Source organism: Panulirus ornatus, chromosome 3 (assembly GCF_036320965.1).
Source record: "Panulirus ornatus isolate Po-2019 chromosome 3, ASM3632096v1, whole genome shotgun sequence".
NCBI classification, from domain to species: Eukaryota; Metazoa; Arthropoda; class Malacostraca; order Decapoda; family Palinuridae; genus Panulirus; species Panulirus ornatus.
This window is the reverse complement of record NC_092226.1, coordinates 3,382,585-3,406,788: the sequence shown is the minus strand read 5'-3', so window position 1 is coordinate 3,406,788 and position 24,204 is coordinate 3,382,585. Positions and strand designations below refer to the sequence as shown.

General features: G+C 35.6%; 1 protein-coding gene across 2 annotated transcripts in view; it reads left to right on the top strand.

Annotated features, from left to right (window-relative positions):
• LOC139760052 (uncharacterized) overlaps positions 1 to 7,546 on the top strand; it is a 33,711-nt gene extending 26,165 nt beyond the window's left edge. For both annotated transcript variants that reach the window (XM_071682818.1, XM_071682826.1), the window contains exons 8-9: positions 5,444 to 5,611; positions 7,086 to 7,546. In XM_071682818.1, the coding sequence (XP_071538919.1) occupies positions 5,444 to 5,611; positions 7,086 to 7,244 (327 nt within the window). In that variant the 3' untranslated portion in view covers positions 7,245 to 7,546. The remainder of the gene's footprint in view (positions 1 to 5,443; positions 5,612 to 7,085) is intronic.
• The last annotated feature ends 16,658 nt before the right edge of the window (positions 7,547 to 24,204 follow it).

Sequence of the window (24,204 nt, the reverse complement as noted above, 5' to 3'; positions counted from 1 at the left end):
AACCTCTCCTTACTCATTCTCTCCATATGTTCAAACCATTTCAACACACCCTCTTCTGCTTTTTCAGCCACACTCTTTTTATTTTTACACATCTCTCTTACACTTTCATTGCTTACTCAATCAGACTACCTCAGACCACATATTGTCCTCAAACTACTCATTTCCAACACATCCACCCCTCCTCCGTATAACATTTTCTATAGCTCATGCCTCGCAACTATATGATATTGCTGTAACTACTTTTCTTTCAGATGTACCCATTTTTGCTCTCCGAAATAACATTCTCTCTTTCCACACATTCTTCATCGTTCCCAGATCCTTTGCCCTCTCCCCCACCCTGTGACTCACTTCCACTTCCATGGTTCCATTCACTGCTAAATCCACCCCCAGATATCTAAAACACTTTATTTCCTCCAATTTTTCTCCATTCAAACTTACATCCCAACTAATGTGTCCCTCAACCCTACTGAACCCAATAACCTTGCTCTTATTCACATTTACTCTCAACTTTCTCCTTCACACACTTCTCCAAATTCAGTCACCAACATTTACAGTTTCTCACTTGAATCAGCCACCAGTGCTGTATCATCAGCGAGCAACAACTGACTCACTTCCCAGGCCCTCTCATCCCCAAGAGACTGCATACTTGCCCCTCTTTTCAAAACTCTTGCATTTACCTCCTTAGTCATCCCCATTAATAAACAGATTAAACAACCATAACGACATCACACACCCCTGACACAGACCAATCTTCACTTGGAACCAATCACTCTCCTCTCTTTCTACTCGTACACATGCCTTACATCTTTGATACAACCTTTTCACAGCTTCTATCTGTTTACCTCCCATACCATATACTCTTAAGACATCTCTATCAATCCTATCATATGCCATCTTCAGATCCACGAATGCTATATACAAATCCATCTGTTTTTCTAAGTATTTCTCACATGGTTTCTTCAAAGCAAACACCTGATTCACACATCCTTTTCCACTTATGAAACCACACTGCTCCTCCCTTATCTGATGCTCAATCAATACCCTCCCATACAATTTTCCAGTAATACTCAACAAACTTATGCCTCTGTAGTTTGAATACTCTCCTTTACCCCCTCTGCCTTTGTACTGTGGCACTATACATGCATTCTGCCAATCTTCAGGCACTTCACCATGATCCATACATAACTTGAATATTCTTACCAACCAATCAACAACATAGTCACCCCCTTTCTTAATAAATTCAACTGCAGTACCATCCTATTCTTAAGGTTAGAGGAGAAAGACTACTTCCAATGTATCCTTGCACGTCATAGGAGGTGACTAAAGGGTTCAGGAGCAAGGGGCTAGAAACACTCCCCTCCTTGTATTGCAATTCCGAAAAGTTGGAATAAAAGAGCCAAGCATGGAGTGCTCATTCTCTCTGAAGGCTCAGGCTGATGTGCCTGAATGTGATTGTATCCCAAATTAGAAGGGATTGACAGGTAATATGTTTGACAAGACAAGCTTAGATGTTCTGGGTACGAGGGAAGGGAAAAGAATGATTTGGGATGTCTAAGGAGTAAAATCAGTAAATGTGAAGGCAAGAGTTAAGGAAGGGTAGTACCGCTGTTGAGGAAGGCATTGCGGGAATGTGTTAAAGAGTATAAGAAAGTAATCTCTAGACTGATGTGAGAGAAAATGAATTACAATTCTTAGGTGTTTGTTAGTGCTTATATGCCAGGAAGCAAGAGGACTAAGGAAGAGAAGCGAGAGTTTTGTGAGGAGCTGAGTGTGTCAGTAGATTAATGCAAATGAAGAGATCAAATGCACCCATCCCTTGCTCTAGGTGGGATCACTGTATGCAGTTTTGCTATTCTGCAAGGAAACTACTTCCATCAACCCCTCTTTTTTAGCAGCCAGAATGTGCTGTTATGCAGGTATTTGTGGTAGAAAGAGCACCAAACCTTCAGTGAGGGTTGACGGATGGAGTAAGCATTAGGCCTGAGTTTATTGGTTTGCTATATGCGATTTTTCTTTGCGTTAGATTTTCACAGAACATAACTCCCACATAAAGCAAAGTATGGGTGTATTTAGTGATGGGTGAGTCGAATGCAAGAATAGGTAAATGTGGCAGATGAGGGTATAATTATAGGATATGGGATACTCAGTAGTGTGAATAAAAATGGTTAACAGCTCATGGAATAGTGTGCCAAAAAAGGATTGGTGAATGGGAATGCCGTGTTGAGTCGAATGCAAATGTAGGTAAATTTGGCAGTTGAAGGTATAATTGGAGGGTATGGGATATTCAGTAGCGTGAATGAAAATGGTTAACAGCTCGTGGAATAGTGTGCTGAAAAAGGATTGGTGATTGGGAATACTGTGTTTAAAAGCAGAAATACAAAATATGCATAGGTGAGTAGGGGTGATGGAAAGCAGGCATTGTTGGATTATGTACAAACTGACTGGCATGCAAAGCAATGACTTGGATGAGAATGTGCTAAAAAGGGAAGTTCAAGGGATGCTTGATCATTATTTGGTGAAGATGAATGGTGAGAGTTTGTAGAAGCTTTAGAAAAAGTGGAAATTATATAGATGGGAAGAGGATGGTGAAAGTGAATGAGCTTGGAAAAAGAGTTTGTGTGAAGAGATGCCAGGAGAGAGTGTGTAGAATAGCAGAAGGTGAGAGTAAATGAAGCTCAGAAGTGGGCAAGGAATTGGAGGTATTTACGAAATTACTGCTTACCCATGTGAAAGAAGTACGTGGCATGAGGATGGTAGATGGACTGGCAAGAAAGGGTAGTAAGTGATGGCATGAGGAAGTTAAGTTGCTAGTAAAAGAGAAAAGAGAGGTGAATGAGTGTTGTTTGCAGGGAAGGAGTGCTAATGACTGGGGGGGAGGGGGGGTGTAAAAGAGAAAGCAGTAGGAGGTCAAAAGTTAGTTGCAGAGGCTTAAAAAAGGGCAAATGAGAGTTGGGGTGAGTGAGTATAAGACTTCAAGAAAAGAAGACTTCAGGAAAAACAAGAAAATGTTTTGGAGGAAGTTTAATGGTGACAAAAACAACAAATAGGAACATTGGTGAAGAGGGTGAGTGGGGAAGTGGTAACAGGCAATGAAGTGAAGAGGAGTGAGTGTTTTGAAGGTTTGTGGAATACATTCAGTGATAGATGGCAGATGTGGGATGTGGAGGTATGTGAGGTGAGACAGTCATGGAAGGTGGTTTGATGAAAAGAGAAGAGGAAGTGAAAGCCTTGTATAAGATGAAGTTTGGAAAACTTGCTGGAGTGGATGGGATTGCAGTTGAATTTCACAATAAAGGTGGTAATTTTTTTGTTGACATTAGTTAGGATTTTTAATGTATGTATGGATCATGGTGAGGTGCCTGAGGATAGGAATGCATGTATAGTGCCATAGTATAAAGTATAAGGGGCAAAAGTGAATGTTCTAATTACAGAGATGTATGTTTGTTGAATGTACCTGGTAAGGTGAATGGGAAAGTGGTGATTGAGAGGGTGGTGGCATACACAGAGGAACAATATGGTTTCAGGTATGGTAGAGGATATAACTGTGTGAGAAATACTTTGAGAAAAAGAAGGATTTGTATGTGGCCTTTATGAAACTGGAGATGGTATACAATAGGGTTCATAGGGATGCTCTGTGGAAGGTATAATGATCATATGGTGTAGAAGGAAAATTTCTTGAGACGGCCAAGAGTTTTCTTCGAGAGGAAGGGATGTAGGAGAGTAGGAGAAAAGAAGGCCAAGAGGTTCCAGGTAAAGGTGGGTCTGCTTTAGGATTGTGTGATGTCATCATGGCTGTCTAATTTGTTTATGGTTGGAATGTTGAGAGAGTTGAATGCAAGTGTCTTGGGGAGGGAGCTGTTGCCGCTGTCTTGGAGAGTCTGTTGGGTGTGGGGGTGTCTGGGAGGTGAGTTACATGTTGTTCGCTGATGACATAGTGGTGGCAGATTCAAGTGATAAACTGCAGAAGATGGTTTTTGAGTCTGGGAGGGAGTGTATGAAGAAAGTTGAGAGTAAATGTGAATGAAAACAAGATTATTAGGTTTAGCAGTGGAAAGAGACTGGTTAGTTGTAGAATGAGTTTGATTGGCAAGAACGGATTAAGTGGTGTGTTTTAGATACCTGTAGTTGTACACAGCAGTGGATGGAACCATGGAATTTGAAGTGAGTCATGGGATGGATGAGGGAGCTAAGGTCTTGGGTGCATTGAGGGGTGTGTTGGAAGAGGTTAGTGTCTGTGAGAGCAGTAATGGGTATGTTTGGTGGTAGAGTAGTTCCAACAAGGTTGAGTGGATACAAGGCATGGACCATAGATAAAAAAGTGCAGAAGATGGTGGATGTGTTGGAAGTCAAATGTTTGAGGAGAGTATGTGATGTGGAAAGAGTTAATTGAGTTAGAAATGATATGGTAAAAGAGAGGAGTGGTAGTAAGAGGAGTATGTATGAGGGAGCAATGAACGACTGAGACAGTTTGGGAATGTTAAAAGAAATGGAGAAAACATGGGAAAGGGTTAAATCAAGGAGGATGTAGATAAGAATCTCTTGTATTTTATTCGGGTTGCCATCAAAATTTTCTCCCACTTTAAAGAGCCCAGTCTCTTCTTTTTTGTTCTTTTTGTTTATTCATGTATGAGGACAAAACTTTTGGATTCTGTTCCATGCTTTGTATTACTTTCTCCTCATCTCTTCTATGCAGTACCACAATTTCCCTGCAGCATTTTTCATTCCTTCCACCAGCTCCTTTACCTTCTTTCTATTCATTATTTTTCTCTTTACATTATTTTTCTTTTTGTGTGATATGAATCCTTTAATCACTTGTGTCTTTCATCAAACAGTGTTGTGTTAGTTTTTTTCATCTTTGAAAGACCCCATTCTGATTTGTATTTTGCTATTAGAACACCAGTGAGCTCATTTTTTAATAATTTATACCGATGGAGCAACCTATAGAAATGAGGATAGACACTAACGTTTAGAGATGGCTCAACCCTGCTGTCTAAGAAGAGGTGCATTGGATATAGAAAAACACATAGAAATGTGGTAGAAAAAAGAAGCTTTTGTATTATTAATATCCTACCTTGATTTTTTGATAGAGTAGTATCTTTTGCACCCCTCGCTTTTTGTAGGGGTTGTCATTACATAAGTTATGTATATACTATACATAGTGACTGATTATGAGAATGACATATTTATGAGCATATTACAATAAATTACTCCTTTTATGTAGTGCCTTGACATGAGAATGACATGATTATGACTATACTTCAATAAATTACTCCCTGCCAGTCCTGTCTTGCCTTAGGTTCTGACTCAGGCCCTGTGGGGTTGTGAATATATAACATTACACACTAAACCATGTAAAATTTAATGTTTTTCTTAATACAGTAATTATAATTTGTACTTGGAAGATACAATAAGGCTGGAGGATCACGTACTTCTTACATTTTAGGGTGGCCTTGCACCTGGTGGATTGAACTTTGATGCTAAGGTTCGTCGTGAATCCACTGAGCTGCGTGACCTCTTCATTTCCCATATTGCTGCCATGGACACATTTGCCCGAGGTCTTAAAAATGCTACAAAAATAATTTCTGAGGGCATTTTGAGGAAGTCTCTCAATGTAAGTCACTTTTGGATTTTATATTTCATACAGTTAGAGATAATACATTGCTTATGTCTTTGTTTCAGTAGGAGCATTTTAAATAATGTTTCCTGATTCTCTTACGATTGTCACCTATTACTTTTAGAGCAGAAAGAGTTAGGGAACATGTAAAGTCAGTAAGGTCATATTTAGAACAATAGAAAATTTAAAGAGATTATAAGAAATACAAATGATCAAGGAGAATGATAAATAGTTCATAGGAAATACATGTAGAAGAGCATTTAATCTAGGAAAATTTTTGTACAATGTCTGCAAAAAACAGCATCTGCCCTCTCCAAATATTTTCAAAGGCAATACACAGCTAAGGTTTATTGTGGTTTTAAGTACATGCTGCTCTCAGGGTGAGACATGCATACATCTCGTTGCTGAGACTAGTGTTTTTAATGGTGTGAGCACCTGCAACCTGCCTCAGTTTGCCACAGGCTATCTTGAGGAAAGGATGTTCACTCTTCACTATTCCAGGCTGCCACTTTATTTTGTGAATTTTACTTCTGGGTGATGTATTTCTTTCACCTGTGCTCGAGATGGTTGACATTTACTTTTCTTGGGAGGAGAAGGCCTGAATTCTTGTATGGAAGTAAGAAAATTGGGCACACTTGAGATTTTTAGGTGCACTAGGCACTCAGGAGCCACAATCAGGTGGCTGCTACCTGCAACACCTCATCAGTACCTTGCCCCATTAAGACCAAGACCCTATTGACCCAAAACATGTACCTAGAATATCTCAGAACCCTTGCCATTTCCATGCTCAGTTGTCTACTAATGGTAATCAAGGCCAAAGGAGAGATGACACAATACTAAAATGTTAGTTTAACATCACCTTTGAAAATGAATGGGGTGGTGGACTAGGTTTTCTTTGCAGACACTGTATAATATCCTTCTAGTACTGTCCCAAAAAGAAAGATTTATGGCTTGAAGAAAAGAGGGCATGATGGACTATATAATGCTGAAGGGTAACAAAAAGATGAGATACCAGCAGAAGATAGAAAGCTGGTGGATGTAGAGAACCAAGGAAAGGTTAATTAAAGCTAGGAAAAATCAAAAGGATGTGGTGAGAGATTATATTAGATGATTCTCTGAAGGAGTTTAAGTCCGGTAGCAACCTAAGGGTTAGCCGATTCATTTTTTACTTCTTTTTTACCCTTTGTTAGACTCTGAATTTGTATATCTATATTTATTTACCAACTCTTTCATTCTGTCATCCTTTGAGCTTGGTTTGCCATCACTTTAAAAACTGGTATATTCTTCCTCACCCATAAAGTTTAAGTCTGGGCTGAATATTTGTGTTTAACATAAAGAGGTATGACTGAGAGTAATGTACCCTTGTATTCAGGCTATGTATGTTTACAGGATGAATCAGTCGCATATGACCTTGCAACAAAATTAGCTTAACAACATCTTGACTCTCTTTTGATATTATGTTGATTCACAGGCTCGATATGTATCATGGAACTCAGGATTAGGTGCAAGAATGGTGTCTGGGGAAGCTACACTAGAAGAGTGTGAGAAAGTTATCATGGAGCGTGGGGATCCTAAGCCTACCTCTGGTCATCAGGAGCACTTTGAGGCCATGTTTAATCATTATATGTAAGGTAAAGCAAAGGAAAGTCTATATTCAATCATAACATTCATAGTTTCATGCAGAGAACTGGAAAATCATAATACTTAGGCAAAACAAGGCTCTCCAGCTATCTCCACAGTGCAGGGAATGCCAGGACAAACCGAGCAAGCCCTAAACATATACCTTTGTTATGGCAAGTGATAACAGCAGGTGTGATAAGTACATTAAGTAAGAGATCAGCTTAAAGCAGCTGTCATCAGTTTGTATTTGTATGTTGTTTTTGAATACTTTTTATATATGGATGTTATTCTGAAATAAAGTTATTATTAGTAGGATTGTTAATTTTATCAAAATTTTCTTTGAATAGCTCAGTAATCTGTTCTTAATGATGCCTCACTAAAGTGGGAAGGCATGCAAATATGAAGTAATCTTTAGTGGTACCAGTATCTTTATAATTATACCACTGGGAATTAAAGATATCACACACTAAACTGAGATCATAAGACAAATCCATGTTCAGCTACCACATTACTGATTTGATTGCAAAAATTAGGCTATGTTTATCCCAAAATCTTAGAAATAGAAACTCTTCTTTGATGTGAAAGCAGAGAGTACACAATCATCTACAGAGGCTCTCTTTCTTGATACAAAAGTTAAGAAGTAAATGAGGAATGTCATCTTCCAGCAAATCCAGACTAAAAGAGGTGAGGAATCTATGCTCTGTCACTTGAAGACCAAGACTATAAATCGATTCTCAGTTTCATAAGGAATGACAGAAGAATATGGGAGTGTATTTAGAGTAATAAAAACATGTTAACTGCACATCAAAAGTTGGAGAGAAAGGGGAAGTGAATTAAATCTTAATCAAAACATTTTGCACTAGTCAGGCTCTTAAGGGATTACAGTGATACTTCAAAGTTATCAAGGATGTCTCCTTGATTCAGAGTAAATTGTTCCATCACTATTGAGAATTCATGAGGCTTTGTGTTATAGTACTTTGGTGTGTACGGGTACAGGGGGCCATTATATCAAATTCAGTCTTCTATATCTAATTTTACAGATTTATGTATGATATGACTGAATGAAGACTAACTATGGAAATTTAGTTGTCAGTAACATAAAACTCACTATCCCACTTCAAAATGCTAAAACTGGCACTTTATGATAACAATTCAGCTGTCAGCTGTGTGCAAGTTCTCCTTGGGACAGGTACTGCTTTACTGGCCTTGATGGGCTCAGCAGTGATATCCATATAATAAAGCTTACTTTGACTGAGGTGAAGTCATGCATTCTTTATACAAGATCTCTCCCTCAATTGGTTTTAATTGCTCCTGCTATGATGCCATTCATACTAGGCTCAAAGTGTATCAGTCAAGACACTATTCTCTTCCCCTGAATGCTATTTTGATTTCCTTTCTGCTCAGAATCATTGCAAAGCAGTTCTTCATGAAGTCAAGCACACCTTCATATAGGAAAGGGTGCTGATTTGGCTTCTTTTTCTATTAATAAATCTTTCTGGTTCTTAATCAAAAGCATCTCCAATACCTTCTATAATTCAGCCTTTCCTGCTCTCCTCAGATCCGATCAGTCACTAGTTGTTTTTGTAACTTATTCTCCTCTTTATAATCTGAATGTTTCTACATTTAGTCCTTTTTCACCATCTCCTCCTCTTGAACCTATGTCCTCTCCTATACTTTCCTTGTGAGGGGTCTTCTGAGTACATAGCCATCTTCAAGTGGAGAAGGCATATGGCCCAGATGGCATACCTCCTACAAACCTACAAAAAGTGTCTCTGAGCTAGCTTCAATCCTAGCTTGCCTATTTTGTCTGTTTCAAAACTCATACTTCTTGGAAACATACCTTCATGTATCTCATCACTAAGAAAGGAGACCCTTCCAAATATTACCCCATTGCTCTCACTTCTGCTGTCTCCAAAGTCAGTGAAACTCTTGTTAATTCACTTTCTCGCACTCGAGCATACCATTACAGTTTTTTTTTCTTTATCTTCAATATAGTTTTTACAGTGCAAGGTCTACCAGTAATCTCATCCATGTGTATTATCGCTGCTCCTCATCTCTCAGCTAAATGGCCCTCAACATCTCCAGACCATATGACAAGGTATGACAAAGTTTTTGTTTCCCAAACTTCCTTCCTTTGATTCTTCTGCTTCTCTCTGTTCCCTAATACACAGCTTCCTCTGTAGCTGATACACTGCAGTGGCCACTGATGGAGAGATTTCCCCTTTTGTTGTGCCAACAGTGGTTTCCCTCAAGGTTCTGTTCTATCACCAACTCCCTTTCTTCTTTCCACTGATGATCTCTCTTCATCACACCCTATTCACTCCACAAAATTCAATACATTTTTCCTTCCTTCCTCTTACCAAACATGCCTTTCTCAATTCAGACCTGTACACTTATATTGTGATTTCACTCTTACCCCATTTTAGTTTTAAAACAATTCGTCCCTGCAATAACAATAACATGTTGGCCTTTATGGTCCACTAGGGAGGACACAACATTTGTTTGAGAGCCACAGTACATGCCTGAGGGTGCCACATAAATTTTCACTATTTTTTAAGACATCATTTGAGGCACTAATTCAGGTAGTCTAAACTGTAATAATCACCATTTGAAAAATATTTCACATATTGTGAGGATTATACAGTATTCAGAAGATATTGGAGGCTTTAAGTAAAACATATCTGAAAGAAATTATAAAGGTTTTGGTGAGATGATATCTCGCAAAAGTGATACTTGAAGATGACACACCCTCCTTTCAAATTCTATGCCCTGAATTTTAGACTTTACAGGACCTTAATAGTACATGAGGTCTTAAAATAGACCACAGGCCAAAAAGTTTGAGACACCCTGGGCTATACAGTATCCTTCTCTCTCTCAAAAACCCTATATAATCAATGCTACAAAATGTTTCCCAAAATGGGGTATTTTGTAGGTGCTGCAATTATTTCTTGTTAGCAGCTGTTCCATATCTACACAAATCTTATTTGCTGCTCATATATTTGGGGTAACTCCTCCACTATCTTCATTAGCCAGAGCAGAATCAAAATCCTTTGTTTCATTGATTCTCCAGGCACGACTTCTTTCTAGCCATCCCTCTCTGTCCGCTGTTATGTTGCTTTTGTGTCATTCTTCTGCAGGAATTATTTTTTGCTGCTGCTTTCATGATCTGCACAGCCCTATCACCGAGGCCTGGACCATTCATCTGCTGCTACTTCCCATATTTTCTGTGAGACTAGCCATATAAGGACTGACCATTATGATATCTCCTTTCTTCAAATAGTGAAGCCATAGAACTCGCTTCCCTTATTCATCTTCCCCTCTTCCTACGATGCTTCTACCTTGAAAAGTCAAATCTACAAACCTAAGGAGGAACTCCTAGCTAGAAGTAGCAACTGAAACTGAATTAGAGTGTATGCCAATAATTCTGCATATTTCATCACAAGTCAACAAGTCTTTCATATTGCAATTATTTATATTGATCTCATACTATCTGTGTGTAAGGTTCATTTAATTCAAGCCTCACAAAGTTTTATGTAGTCAACCCAAAATCAAGATCCATCATGAATATGAATAAGATCATGAGTATCACAGATATCTGTCGTCAAGTGTTCTGAAGCAGTCTGAATATACAAATTTTACATGAAAGACACCAGCAGTAACGACATTTGCACCCAACTGGTCACATTCAAATACTTTCAGTTATCTTGTCCAAACATATACGAGGGAAAGCTGACTGCATTGAAATATAAAGAGGGCATAAATGATCTTGTTTCTCCTTGCACTAGCAGTAAGTTTAAAAAGAAGGGAATATTGGAATGATGTTATTTGATATAAGAGGTTCATTGTTATCTGTGATTTCAAAAGGTAGTCATATACAGTTTTTGGCTTCATACTGATATGGGTAAGTAAAATTAGTACTAGTAGGAATATACTGCTCTGTGTATTTTCTTTGGTGGACTGTTATTGACAGGCATAATAGCTTGATTATTAGCATTGAAACAACTGAAAAATAGAGACAGAAAGTATATAAGAATGTATGATTTCCAATTAAACAGATGAAACTAGACAGAAAGAATACAGAAAATTCACCGGCAAAACTGATGTGTATGAATTACCATTAGGCTGAAAGAAGAGAAAGCCACATGATAATATATGCATGAGAGCAAATAGAAGAAATAATGACTTAAAACTGTAAGCATCTCAGCAAGGAAGATTCAAAATCAAGAAAGTGGGAATGATTCCTTGAACATACTAACAAGATATTAGTCGAAAATGTATGAGTGTCCTGCAAATAAGCTTCAGAGATTACCTATTGCAATACCAAAGGTAACTGAAAAAAATTTATGGAGTGACTACTGAAACATCTAAAAGATTAGATTTATGACTGAAACCGATCTCTGAAGCTAGATTGGGCAGTAACCATGAAAGCAAAAAGAAAAAGAAAAAATCAACAGGTACAATGCATTGAATGCTATGTACTAGCCATGCCATCTTCACAAAAACTTGTCACATTTTCTCACAGGTAGGTAGGCACTCCTCTCTTCTTACTCATGCATGCATCACTCTTTCACTAAACACTCATTACATTTAGTTACTTCCCATTTACCTCAAAGATTCACAGAGCCTTCCAAAAGGCCTCTCCAACCCTATCATTTCCTTTCGCCAGATCCATCAATGATATGCACAGTTCACTCTATCAAAATATTTCTCACACAATCTCTTCAAAGCAAACAACTGGTCCACACACCCTATGTCACTCCTGAAGCCACACTGTTCTTCTTCAGTCAGATGCTCTGTACATGCCACTACCCTCTTAATCACACCACTCTCTTATACACACCAGCTACATTTAACAGGCGTAAAACTATGCAATTCAAACATTCATTTTTTCCCATTTTCCTTTGTGTGTGGGCACTATACATGCATTCTTTTAGTCCTCAGGCACTTCACTCTAAGCTATACAAATATCAAATAGCCGAGAAACCTGACTGCAATCCATCTACTCTTACAGCTTTGCCACACTTCTTGCTCAAGGTTGTCTCCACCTCCTCTGTATTCATTACACCAGTTGCCTTAACAATAACTTTGCATTCCACGTCATCCTAAACACAGTACGTGCCACATTATCATCCAAGAGATTCAAAATACTTTAATATTCAATCTCTTCACAACTTTGCCTATTTCTTGTGACCTATCTATTAACTCCTTTCAAGGCATCAAGGCATTTTTTTTATTCCCTCTAGTTTATCATTATCATCTCCCCTTCTTTCCCCTCATTCAACTAGTGTAACTTTCCTGTGCCACTTCTCTTGTATTCCTTGCAATTATTCATCCTTTTGCATGTAATATCTATACATTTCCCCTTTTCTTTTTCTCCAGTTATTTAACTTGCTCATTAGATCAATCGCTACCCTTTCTCATACATCCACATCCCACCTTCCGCATATACCACACACTATACACAAACATTTAATCACTGCTCCTCTAAATTCATTCCACTCTCCTTATTTCATTAAATATTACCGTATGCCATTCTTTACTCAATCTCTGGCAGGATTTATGCACAAAGGCCCCTTTTTAAGTTTGCTCACTTTCATTATTTCTTCCACACACATGAAATTTCCCCTTTTCCTAATACCAACATGAGCATTTCCATCCACATCAGTTAAGAAATGATCATACAATCCACTTGCCACCTTTCTTAGCACCTTCTCACCCTTCAACTTTGCACGGTTATCTCTTAGAACTGACTAATGCCTGATTGATCCCCAACTCTGTTCATTCATGTATAATAGTATGAGCACCTTTTCAAAAGTATTTCCAATCATTACACCATTTTGCACATAACTCGACAAGCTTTTCTCAAATAACACTCACCCCTGCTGATGACCACACGCCCTACACGTATACCCTCAGTTGCTGGGTCATCCATCATTACAGTCAATCATCTTCATCGTTGCCAAAGGACTCAACCGGACACTCACTAGAAACACTTGTGTCTTTACTTCTCTCACTAACAGGTATATCCACAATAACAGTCACCCATCACTCGAGCTACTTTCATCCTACTCCGCTTTAGTCTTGAATTTACTTATACTTTAACAGTGTACGCAGTTCTTTTCACCCCTTCCCTTGGTTTTGCCCATAAACTCATCCTGTATATTTGCGAATCAATTGACCCACTTCCCCATACCCTCACTTGCCATTAAAATATCCAGGTCTCGCCAGCCACATCACCTTCTCAGGTACGTACGTATCTAGACGAAATAACGCCTATGGCAAGAACTGAAATTGCGCCCCTGGCTTCATGAAAAATGTACATACAGTGGATGTATATAAAAATATACATATTGTAATTATAAACTGGTGAAGAGTTAGGCCATACTTAAATTCATACAACCTCTTAAAGACAAAGTTAGACATATTTGATCAAAACTAACGTAGAAGTGGTAATGCAACCGATAGTTGCAAAATATTACTATAGTTGAAAAGTAGGCGAGTTTCTTTTTTATCTCACATAACCAAACCGTTAAAAATGTCAATTGGGTAGTATAGGTCAAAAACAAACCTGTTGAGTAGCGCCTCACTTCAATGGCGCCCAGTGCACCTGCCTTACCTTAGATACGCCACTGTAAAGTAACTATTACCGTCAATTTCTGAAATTTTTCTCAGAAAATAAGATTTCCTTTAAAAACTCATTATCAGAAGTATTTTTCATGCTGAATACAAACCTGGTGTTAAAATAATGTTTAGTCCTCTTAATGACACTCAACTAAACTGTTAAATGAAGTCAATTTCAAAATATGTTCTGCTCCTTTGCATCGTATTTACTGGGTATGTATCGCTAACTGAGAGCATTATGATATATTTTCCATGATTATTTCAAGTATAGAAGAGTTTGAATATCTAATATTCCAATTTTGAAAAAAAAAACTTTTTGAGCAAAAAATACCCTGAATTTTTGGCATTTTCTCAGAAAATAGATTTCCTTTAAAAAGTCATAAGAAGTATTTTTCATGCTGAATAAAAAAAGTGTTAAAATTACATTTAGTTGTCTTTATGACTCAATTAAGCTGTTAAATGAAGTCAATTTCAAAATATGTTCTGCTCCATTGCATGGTATTTACTGGGTATGTATCGGCAAGTGAGAGCATTATGATATACTTATCATGATTATTTCAAGTATAGAAGTGTTTGAATATCTTATCTTTCAATTTTGAAACAAAAAGTTTTTGGTGCCAAAAATACCCTGAACTATTATCTTCAATTTTTGGTATTTTTCTCACAGAAAAGATTTCCTTTTTAAGACTCATTATAAGAAGTATTTTTCATGCTGAATTCATTTCTGGCGTTAAAATATCGTTTAGCCGTCTTTATGACATTCAATTAAACTGTTAGATGAATTCAACTTTATAATATTTCTGTTTCTCTGCATCTTATTTACTCAGTATGTATCGGTAACTGGGACTTATATATATATATATATATATATATATATATATATATATATATATATATATATATATATATATATATATATATATATATATATAGGGGAGAAAGAATACTTCCCACGTATTCCCTGCGTGTCGTAGAAGGCGACTAAAAGGGGAGGGAGCGGGGGGCTGGAAATCCTCCCCTCTCATTTTTTTTTTTTTTTCAATTTTCCAAAAGAAGGAACAGAGAATTGGGCCAGGTGAGGGTATTCCCTCAAGGCCCAGTCCTCTGTTCTTAACGCTACCTCGCTAATGCGGGAAATGGCGAATAATTTGAAAGAAAAAAGAATATATATATATATATATATATATATATATATATATATATATATATATATATATCTTTCATACTATTCGCCATTTCCCGTATTAGCGAGGTAGCGTTAAGAACAGAGGACTTTGCCTTTGAGGGAATATCCTCACCTGGCCCCATCTCTGTTCCTTCTTTTGGAAAATTATTTATATATATATATATATATATATATATATATATATATATATATATATATATATATATATATATATATATATATATATATATATATATATATATATATATATGCTCAAATTACAGAGGTATAAGTTTGTTGAGTATTCCTGATAAATTATATGGGAGGGTATTGATTGAGAGGGTGAAGGCATGTACAGAGCATCAGATTGGGGAAGAGCATTGTGGTTTCAGAAGTGGTAGAGGATGTGTGGATCAGGTGTTTGCTTTGAAGAATGTATGTGAGAAATACTTAGAAAAGCAAATGGATTTGTATGTAGCATTTATGGATCTGGAGAAGGCATATGATAGAGTTGATAGAGATGCTCTGTGGAAGGTATTAAGAATATATGGTGTGGGAGGCAAGTTGTTAGAAGCAGTGAAAAGTTTTTATCGAGGATGTAAGGCATGTGTACGTGTAGGAAGAGAGGAAAGTGATTGGTTCTCAGTGAATGTAGGTTTGCGGCAGGGGTGTGTGATGTCTCCATGGTTGTTTAATTTGTTTATGGATGGGGTTGTTAGGGAGGTGAATGCAAGAGTTTTGGAAAGAGGAGCAAGTATGAAGTCTGTTGGGGATGAGAGAGCTTGGGAAGTGAGTCAGTTGTTGTTCGCTGATGATACAGCGCTGGTGGCTGATTCATGTGAGAAACTGCAGAAGCTGGTGACTGAGTTTGGTAAAGTGTGTGAAAGAAGAAAGTTAAGAGTAAATGTGAATAAGAGCAAGGCTATTAAGTACAGTAGGGTTGAGGGTCAAGTCAATTGGGAGGTAAGTTTGAATGGAGAAAAACTGGAGGAAGTAAAGTGTTTTAGATATCTGGGAGTGGATCTGGCAGCAGATGGAACCATGGAAGCGGAAGTGAATCATAGGGTGGGGGAGGGGGTAAAAATCTTGGGAGCCTTGAAGAATGTGTGGAAGTCGAGAACATTATCTCGGAAAGCAAAAATGGGTATGTTTGAAGGAATAGTGGTTCCAACAATGTTGTATGGTTGCGAGGCGTGGGCTATGGATAGAGTTGTGCGCAGGAGGGTAGATGTGCTGGAAATGAGATGTTTGAGGACAATATGTGGTGTGAGGTGGTTTGATCGAGTAAGTAATGTAAGGGTAAGAGAGATGTGTAGAAATAAAAAGAGCGTGGTTGAGAGAGCAGAAGAGGGTGTTTTGAAATGGTTTAGTCACATGGAGAGAATGAGTGACGAAAGATTGACCAAGAGGATATATGTGTCGGAGGTGGAGGGAACGAGGAGAAGTGGGAGACCAAATTGGAGGTGGAAAGATGGAGTGAAAAAGATTTTGAGTGATCGGGGCCTGAACATGCAGGAGGGTGAAAGGCGGGCAAGGAATGGAGTGAATTGGATTGATGTGGTATACCGGGGTCGACGTGCTGTCAATGGATTGAATCAGGGCATGTGAAGCGTCTGGGGTAAAACATGGAAAGTTCTGTGGGGCCTGGATTTGGAAAGGGAGCTGTGGTTTCGGGCATTATTGCATGACAGCTAGAGACTGAGTGTGAACGAATGGGGCCTTTGTTGTCTTTTCCTAGCGCTACCTCGCACACATGAGGGAGGAGGGGGATGTTATTCCATGTGTGGCAAGGTGGCGATGGGAATGAATAAAGGCAGACAGTGTGAATTGTGTGCATGTGTATATATGTATGTCTGTGTGTGTGTATATATATGTGTACATTGAGATGTATGGGTATGTATATTTGCGTGTGTGGATGTGTATGTATATACATGTGTATGGGGGTGGGTTGGACTATTTCTTTCGTCTGTTTCCTTGCGCTACCTCGCAAACGCGGGAGACAGCGACAAAGCAAAATAAATAGAAATAAAATAATATATATATATATATATATATATATATATATATATATATATATATATATATATATATATATATATATCATGATTATTTCAAGTATGTAAGTGTTTGAATATCTTATCTTTCAATTTTGAAACAAAACGTTTTTGAGATAAAAATACTCTCAATTTTTGGCATTATCCTCAGAACATAGATTTCCTTTAAAAAGTAATTATACAAAGCATTTTTCATGCTGAATGAAAAACTAGTGTTAAAATAGCGTTTAGTTTTCTTTATGAAATTCAGTAAAGCTGTTAGATGAAGTCAATTTTAAGATATTTTCTGTTCCTTTCTATCGTATTTACTGAGTATGTATTTGGTACTGAGGCCATTATGAAGCATATCCCATGATTAATTCAAGTATAGAAGTGTTTGAATATGTTTCAATTTTGAAACAAATAAATTTTGTTGCTAAAAAAATAACCTTCGATTTTTGGTACTATTCTCAGTAAAATAGATTTCCTTCAAAAACTCATTATGAGAAGTATTTATCAACCTGAATACAAATCTGGTGTTGCAGTTACGTTTAGTCCACTTAATGACAGTCAATTAAGCTGTCAAATGAAGTTCATTTTTAAAATATTTCTGTTCCTTTGTATCGTATTTACTGAGAATCTATTGGGTACTGAGACCATTATGATATATTTCCCATGATCATTCCACGTATAGAAGTGTTAGAATATCTTATCTTTCAATTGTTAAAAAAAGAAGACAAATTGGAGCTTATACATACCCTTCAATTTTTGGTACTTTTGTCAGTAAAATAGATTTCCTTTAAGAACTCACATCAAGAAGTATTGATCATGCTAAATACAAATTTCTTATTAAAATAACGTTTAGTCATGTTAATGACAGTCAATCAAACTGTTAGATGAAGTCAATTTCAAAATATTTTCTGCTCCTTGCATCGTATGTACTGAGTATGTATCGGTGACTGAGAGCATTATGATATATTTTCCATGATTATCTCAAGTATAAAAGTGTTTGAATATCTAATCTATCAATTTCAAAACAAAAGTTTCTTGAGCTAAAAATTACCTTCAATTTTCATACTTTTTCCCAAAACAATAGATTTCCATTAGAAATTCACTATAAGAAGCATTTTTCATGCTGAATACAAATCTGGTATCAGAATATCGTTTAGTCGTCTTTAAAACATTCGCTTAAGCTGTAAAATGAATCTAATTTCAAAATATTTTCTATTCCTTTGCATCGTATTTACTGGGTATGTATCTGTAACTGAAATCATTATGATATTTACTGGGTATGTATTGGTAACACAGAGCATTATGATATATTTTCCATGATTATTTCAAGTATAGAAGTATTTGAATATCTTATCTTTCAATTTTAAAACAAAAAGTTTTTTGAGCTAAATAATACCTTCAATTTTTGGCATTTTTCTCAAAAAAAAAAAAAAAAGATAATAGATTTCCTTTAAGAACTCATTATAAAAATAATTTTTTATGCTGAATACAAATCTGGTGTTAAAATATCGTTTAGTCGTCTTTATGACATTTAATTAAGCTGTTAAATGAATTTAATTTCAAAATATGTTCTGCTCCTTTGCATCGTATTTACTGGGTATGTATCGGTAAGTGGGAGCATTATGATATATTTTCCATGATCATTTCAAGTATAGAAGTGTTTGAATATCTGAGCATGTTTCTCAGAAAAATGGATTTCCTTTAACAACTCATTATAAGAAGTATTTTTCATGCTGAATACAAATCTGGTGTTAAAATGTGTTTGAGTCGCCTTTTTAACATTCAATTAAGCTGTTAAATGAAGTCAATTCTAAAGTATGTTCCGCGCCTTTGCTTCGTATTTACTGGGTATGTATCGGTAACTGAGAGCATTATGATATATTTTCCATGATTGTTCAAGTATAGAACTGATAAAATGTCTAATCTTTCAATTTTGAGCTATCACCTGCAATTTTTAGGATTTTTCTCAGAAAATATATTTCCTTTAAAAACTCATCAGAGGAAGCATTTTTCATTGGGAATGCAAATGCAATTTTGAAATAATGTTTAGTCCTCTTAATGACACCCAATAAAACTGTTAAATGAATTCTATTTTAAAGTATTTCTGTTACTTTGCATCGCATTTACTGAGTATGTATGAGTAACTGATAGCATTATGATATATCTTTTATGATTATTTCAAATATAGAAGTGTTTGCATATCTTATCTTTCAATTTTGAAACAAAAAGATTTTGGTGTCAAAAACTTCCCTGAAGTATTACCTTCAATATTTGGTATTTTTCTCAGAAAAAAGACTTCCTTTACAAACTCATTACAAGAAGTATTTTTCATGCTGAATAAAAATCTGGGGATAAAATAACGTCCAGTCCTCTTAATGACACTCAATTAAGCTGTTAAATCAAGTCAATTTTAACGTTTTTCCTTCCATTGCATCGTATTTACTGAGTATATATCGGTAACTGATAAGATATTGTTTAGTCGTTTTTATGATATTCAATTAATCTGTTAAATGAAGTCACTTTCAAAATATCTTCTGCTCCTTTGAATCGTATTTACTGGGTATATGTCGGTAACTGAGATTATTATGATATATTTTCTGTGATTGTTCGCTGATGATACAGCGCTGGTGGCTGATTCATGTGAGAAACTGCAGAAGCTGGTGACTGAGTTTGGTAAAGTGTGTGAAAGAAGAAAGTTAAGAGTAAATGTGAATAAGAGCAAGGTTATTAGGTACAGTAGGGTTGAGGGTCAAGTCAACTGGGAGGTAAGTTTGAATGGAGAAAAACTGGAGGAAGTAAAGTGTTTTAGATATCTGGGAGTGGATCTGGCAGCGGATGGAACCATGGAAGCGGAAGTGAATCATAGGGTGGGGGAGGGGGCGAAAATCCTGGGAGCCTTGAAGAATGTGTGGAAGTCGAGAACATTATCTCGGAAAGCAAAAAAGGGTATGTTTGAAGGAATGGTGGTTCCAACAATGTTGTATGGTTGCGAGGCGTGGGCTATGGATAGAGTTGTGCGCAGGAGGATGGATGTGCTGGAAATGAGATGTTTGAGGACAATGTGTGGTGTGAAGTGGTTTGATCGAGTAACGTAAGGGTAAGAGAGATGTGTGGAAATAAAAAGAGCGTGGTTGAGAGAGAAGAAGAGGGTGTTTTGAAATGATTTGGGCACATGGAGAGAATGAGTGAGGAAAGATTGACCAAGAGGATATATGTGTCGGAGGTGGAGGGAACGAGGAGAAGTGGGAGACCAAATTGGAGGTGGAAAGATGGAGTGAAAAAGATTTTGTGTGATCGGGGCCTGAACATGCAGGAGGGTGAAAGGAGGGCAAGGAATAGAGTGAATTGGTTCGATGTGGTATACCGGGGTTGACGTGCTGTCAGTGGATTGAATCAGGGCATATGAAGCGTCTGGGGTAAACCATGGAAAGCTGTATAGGTATGTATATTTGCGTGTATGGACGTGTACGTATATACATGTGTATGGGGGTGGGTTGGGCCATTTCTTTCGTCTGTTTCCTTGTGCTACCTCGCAAACGCGGGAGACAGCGACAAAGCAAAAAAAAAAAAAAGAATTCTATGATTATTTCAAGTATAGAAGTGTTTAAATATCTTATATCCTAATTCTAAAACAAAAAGTTTTTTGAACTAAAAATAACCTGACGTACTACGCACATTTTTTGGCATTTTTGTTAGAAAAATATATTTAGTTTGAAATCTCATTATAAAAAGTATTTCTTATGCAGAATACAAATTTAGTGTTAAGATATCGTTTAGTTGTCTTTGTGACATTTAATTAAGCTGTTGAATGAGCTCAATTTCAAAATGCTTTCTGCTCCTTTGCATCGTATTTACTGGGTATGTATCGGTAACTGAGAGCATTATGAAATATTTTCTATGATTATTTCAAGAATAGAAGTGTTTGAATATCACATATTTCAATTTTAAAACAAAAAGTTTTGGCATTTTTCTCAGAAAAATAGATTTCCTTTAGAATCTTATTATAAGAAGTATTATTCCTGGTGAATAAAATCTGTTGTTAAAATATCGTTTAGTCGTTATTACAACATTCAATTAAGCTGTTAAATGAAGTCAATTTCAAAATATTTTCTGCTCCTTTGCATCGTATTTACAGAAAATATAACCGTAAATGAGAGCATTATGATATATCTTCCATCATTATTTCAAATATGAAAGTGTCTGAATATCTTATCTTTCAATTTTAAAACAAAAAGATATATAAGGAAAAAATACCCTGACCTATTAACTACAGTTTTTGGGAATTTTTATCAGAAAAATAGATTAACTATAAGAACTCATTATAAGAAGTATATTTCATGCTAAATACAAATCTGGTGTTAAAATATCATTTAGTCGTCCTTACGTCATTCAATTAAGCTGTTAAATGAAGTCAATTTTACAATATTTCTGCTCCTTTACATCTTATTTAGAGAGTAGGCATCGGTAACTGCAAGCATTATAATATATTTATCATGATTATTTCAAGCATAAAAATGTTTGAATATCCTAGCTTTCAATTTTGGAACAAAAAGATTTATGAGCCAAAAATTACCCTTTGGCATTTTTCTCAAAAAAATCGATTTCCTTTAAAAACTCATTATAGGATGTATTTTTAATGCTGAATACATATCTGGTGTTCAAATATCGTTTAGTCGCCTTTATGACATTCAATTAAGCTGTTAAATGAAGTCAATTTCAAAATATTTTCTGCTCCTTTGCATCGCGTATTTACTGGGTGTGTATCGGTAAGTGAGAGCATTATGATATATTTTCTATGATTATTTCAAATAAAGATGTGTTTGAATATCTTATCTTTCAATTTCAAAACAAAAGGTTTTTTGAGCTAAAAAATACCCTGAATTATTACCCATATTTTTTGGCATTTTTCTTAGAAAAATAGATTTTCCTTAGAATCTCACTATAAAAAGTATTTCTTATGCAGAATACAAATCTGGTGTTAAAATATCGTTTAGTCGTCTTTATGACATTCAATTAAGCTGTTGAATGAACTCAATTTCAAAATATTTTCTGCTCCTCTACATCGTATTTACTGGGTATATATCGGTAACTGAGAGCATTTTGATATATTTTCCATGATTATTTCAGGTATAGAAGTGTTTGAATATCTCATGTTTCTATTTGAAAACATAAAGTTTTATAAGGGAAAATACCCTTAATAAAAATTTTGGGAATTTTATCAGAAAAATAGATCACCTTTAAAGACTCATTATAAGAAGCATTTTCATGCTAAATACAAATCTGGTGTTAAAATGTCATTCAGTCGTCCTTACGTCATTCAATCAAGCTGTTAAATGAAGTCAATTTTAAAATATTTCTACTCCTTTCCATCTTATTTAGAGAGTAGGTATCGGTAACTGCAAGCATTATAATATACTTACCATGATTATTTCAAGAATAGAAGTGTTTAAATATCCTACCTTTCAAATTTGCAACATAGATTTTTGAGCCAAAAATTATCCTTTGGCATTAAAAAAAAAAAGAAAAAAGAGATTTCCCTTAAAACTCATCATAGGAAGTAATTTTTCATGCTGAATAAAAATCTGAAGTTAAAACATAGTTTAATCGTCTTTATGACATTCCATTAATCTGTTAAATGAGGTCAATATCCAAATATTTTCTGCTCCATTGAATCGTATATACTGGGTATGTATCGGTAACGGAGAGCATTATGATATATTTTCTATGATTATTTCAAGAATAGAAGTGTTTGAATATCTCATCTTTCAATTTTATAACAAAAAGCTTTTTGAGCTAAAAAATACCCTGAAGTATTACCTTCAATTTTTGGCATTTTCCTCAGAAACATAGATTTCCTTTAAAATCTCATCAAAAGGGTTTTTTTTTCATGCTGAATACAGATCTGGTGTTCAAATATCGTTTAGTCGCCTCTATAACATTCAATTGAACTTTTAAATGAAGTCAATTTGAAAATATTTTCTGCTCCTCTACATCGTGTTTACTGGGTATGTATCGGTAACTGAGAGCATTATGATATATTTTCTATGATTATTTCAAGAATGGAAGTGTTTAAATATCTCATCTTTTAATTTTATAACAAAACGTTTTTTGAGCTAAAAAATACCCTAAAGTATTACCTTCAATTTTTGGCATTTTTCTTAAAAAGATTGATTTCCTTTAAAATCTCGTTATAAGAAGTATTTTTCATGCTGAATACAAAACTGGTGTTAAAATATTGTTTAGTCGTATTTATGACATTCAATTAAGTCGTTAGGTAAAGTCAATTTCAAAATATTTTCTGCTCCTTTGTATCGTATTTACTGGGTATATATCGGTGAGAGCATTATCATATATTATATACGATTATATCAAGGATGGAAGTATTTGAATATGTCATCTTTCAGTTTTAAAACGAAAGGTTTTTTGAGCTAAAAAATACCCTAAGTTATTACCTTCAATTTTAGGCATTTTTCTCAGAAAAAATAGATTTCCTTTAAAATCTTATCATAAGAAATATATTTCATGCTGAATACAAATCTGGTGTTGAAATATGTGTTAGTCGTCTTTATAACATTCATTTAAGCTGTTAGATGAAGTCAATTTCAAAATATTTTTTGCTCCTTTGCATCGCATTTACTGGGTAAGTATCGATAACTGAGAGCATTATGATATATTTTCTATGATCATTTCAAGAATAGAAGTGTTTCAATATCTAATCTTTCAATTTTAAAACAAAATATCTTTTGAGTTAAAAAGTACCCCGAGGTATTACCTTCAATTTTTGTCATTTTTCTCAAAAAATAGTTTGCACTAAAATCTCATTATAAAAAGTAATTTTCATGCTGGATAAAAACTGGTGTTAAAATAGTCGTCTTTATGACATTCAATTAAGCTGTCAAATGAAGTAAATTTCAAAAAAGTTTTTGCTCCTTTGCATCATATTTACTTGGTATGTATCGGTAATTGAGAGTATTTTTTATGCTGAATACAAATCTGGTGTTAAAATTTTCTTTAGTCGTCTTTATGACATACAATTAAGTCTTTAAATTTCAAAATATTTTCTGCTCCTTTGTATCGTATTTACTAGGTATATATCGGTGAAAGCATTATCATATATTCTATATGATTATATCAAGAAT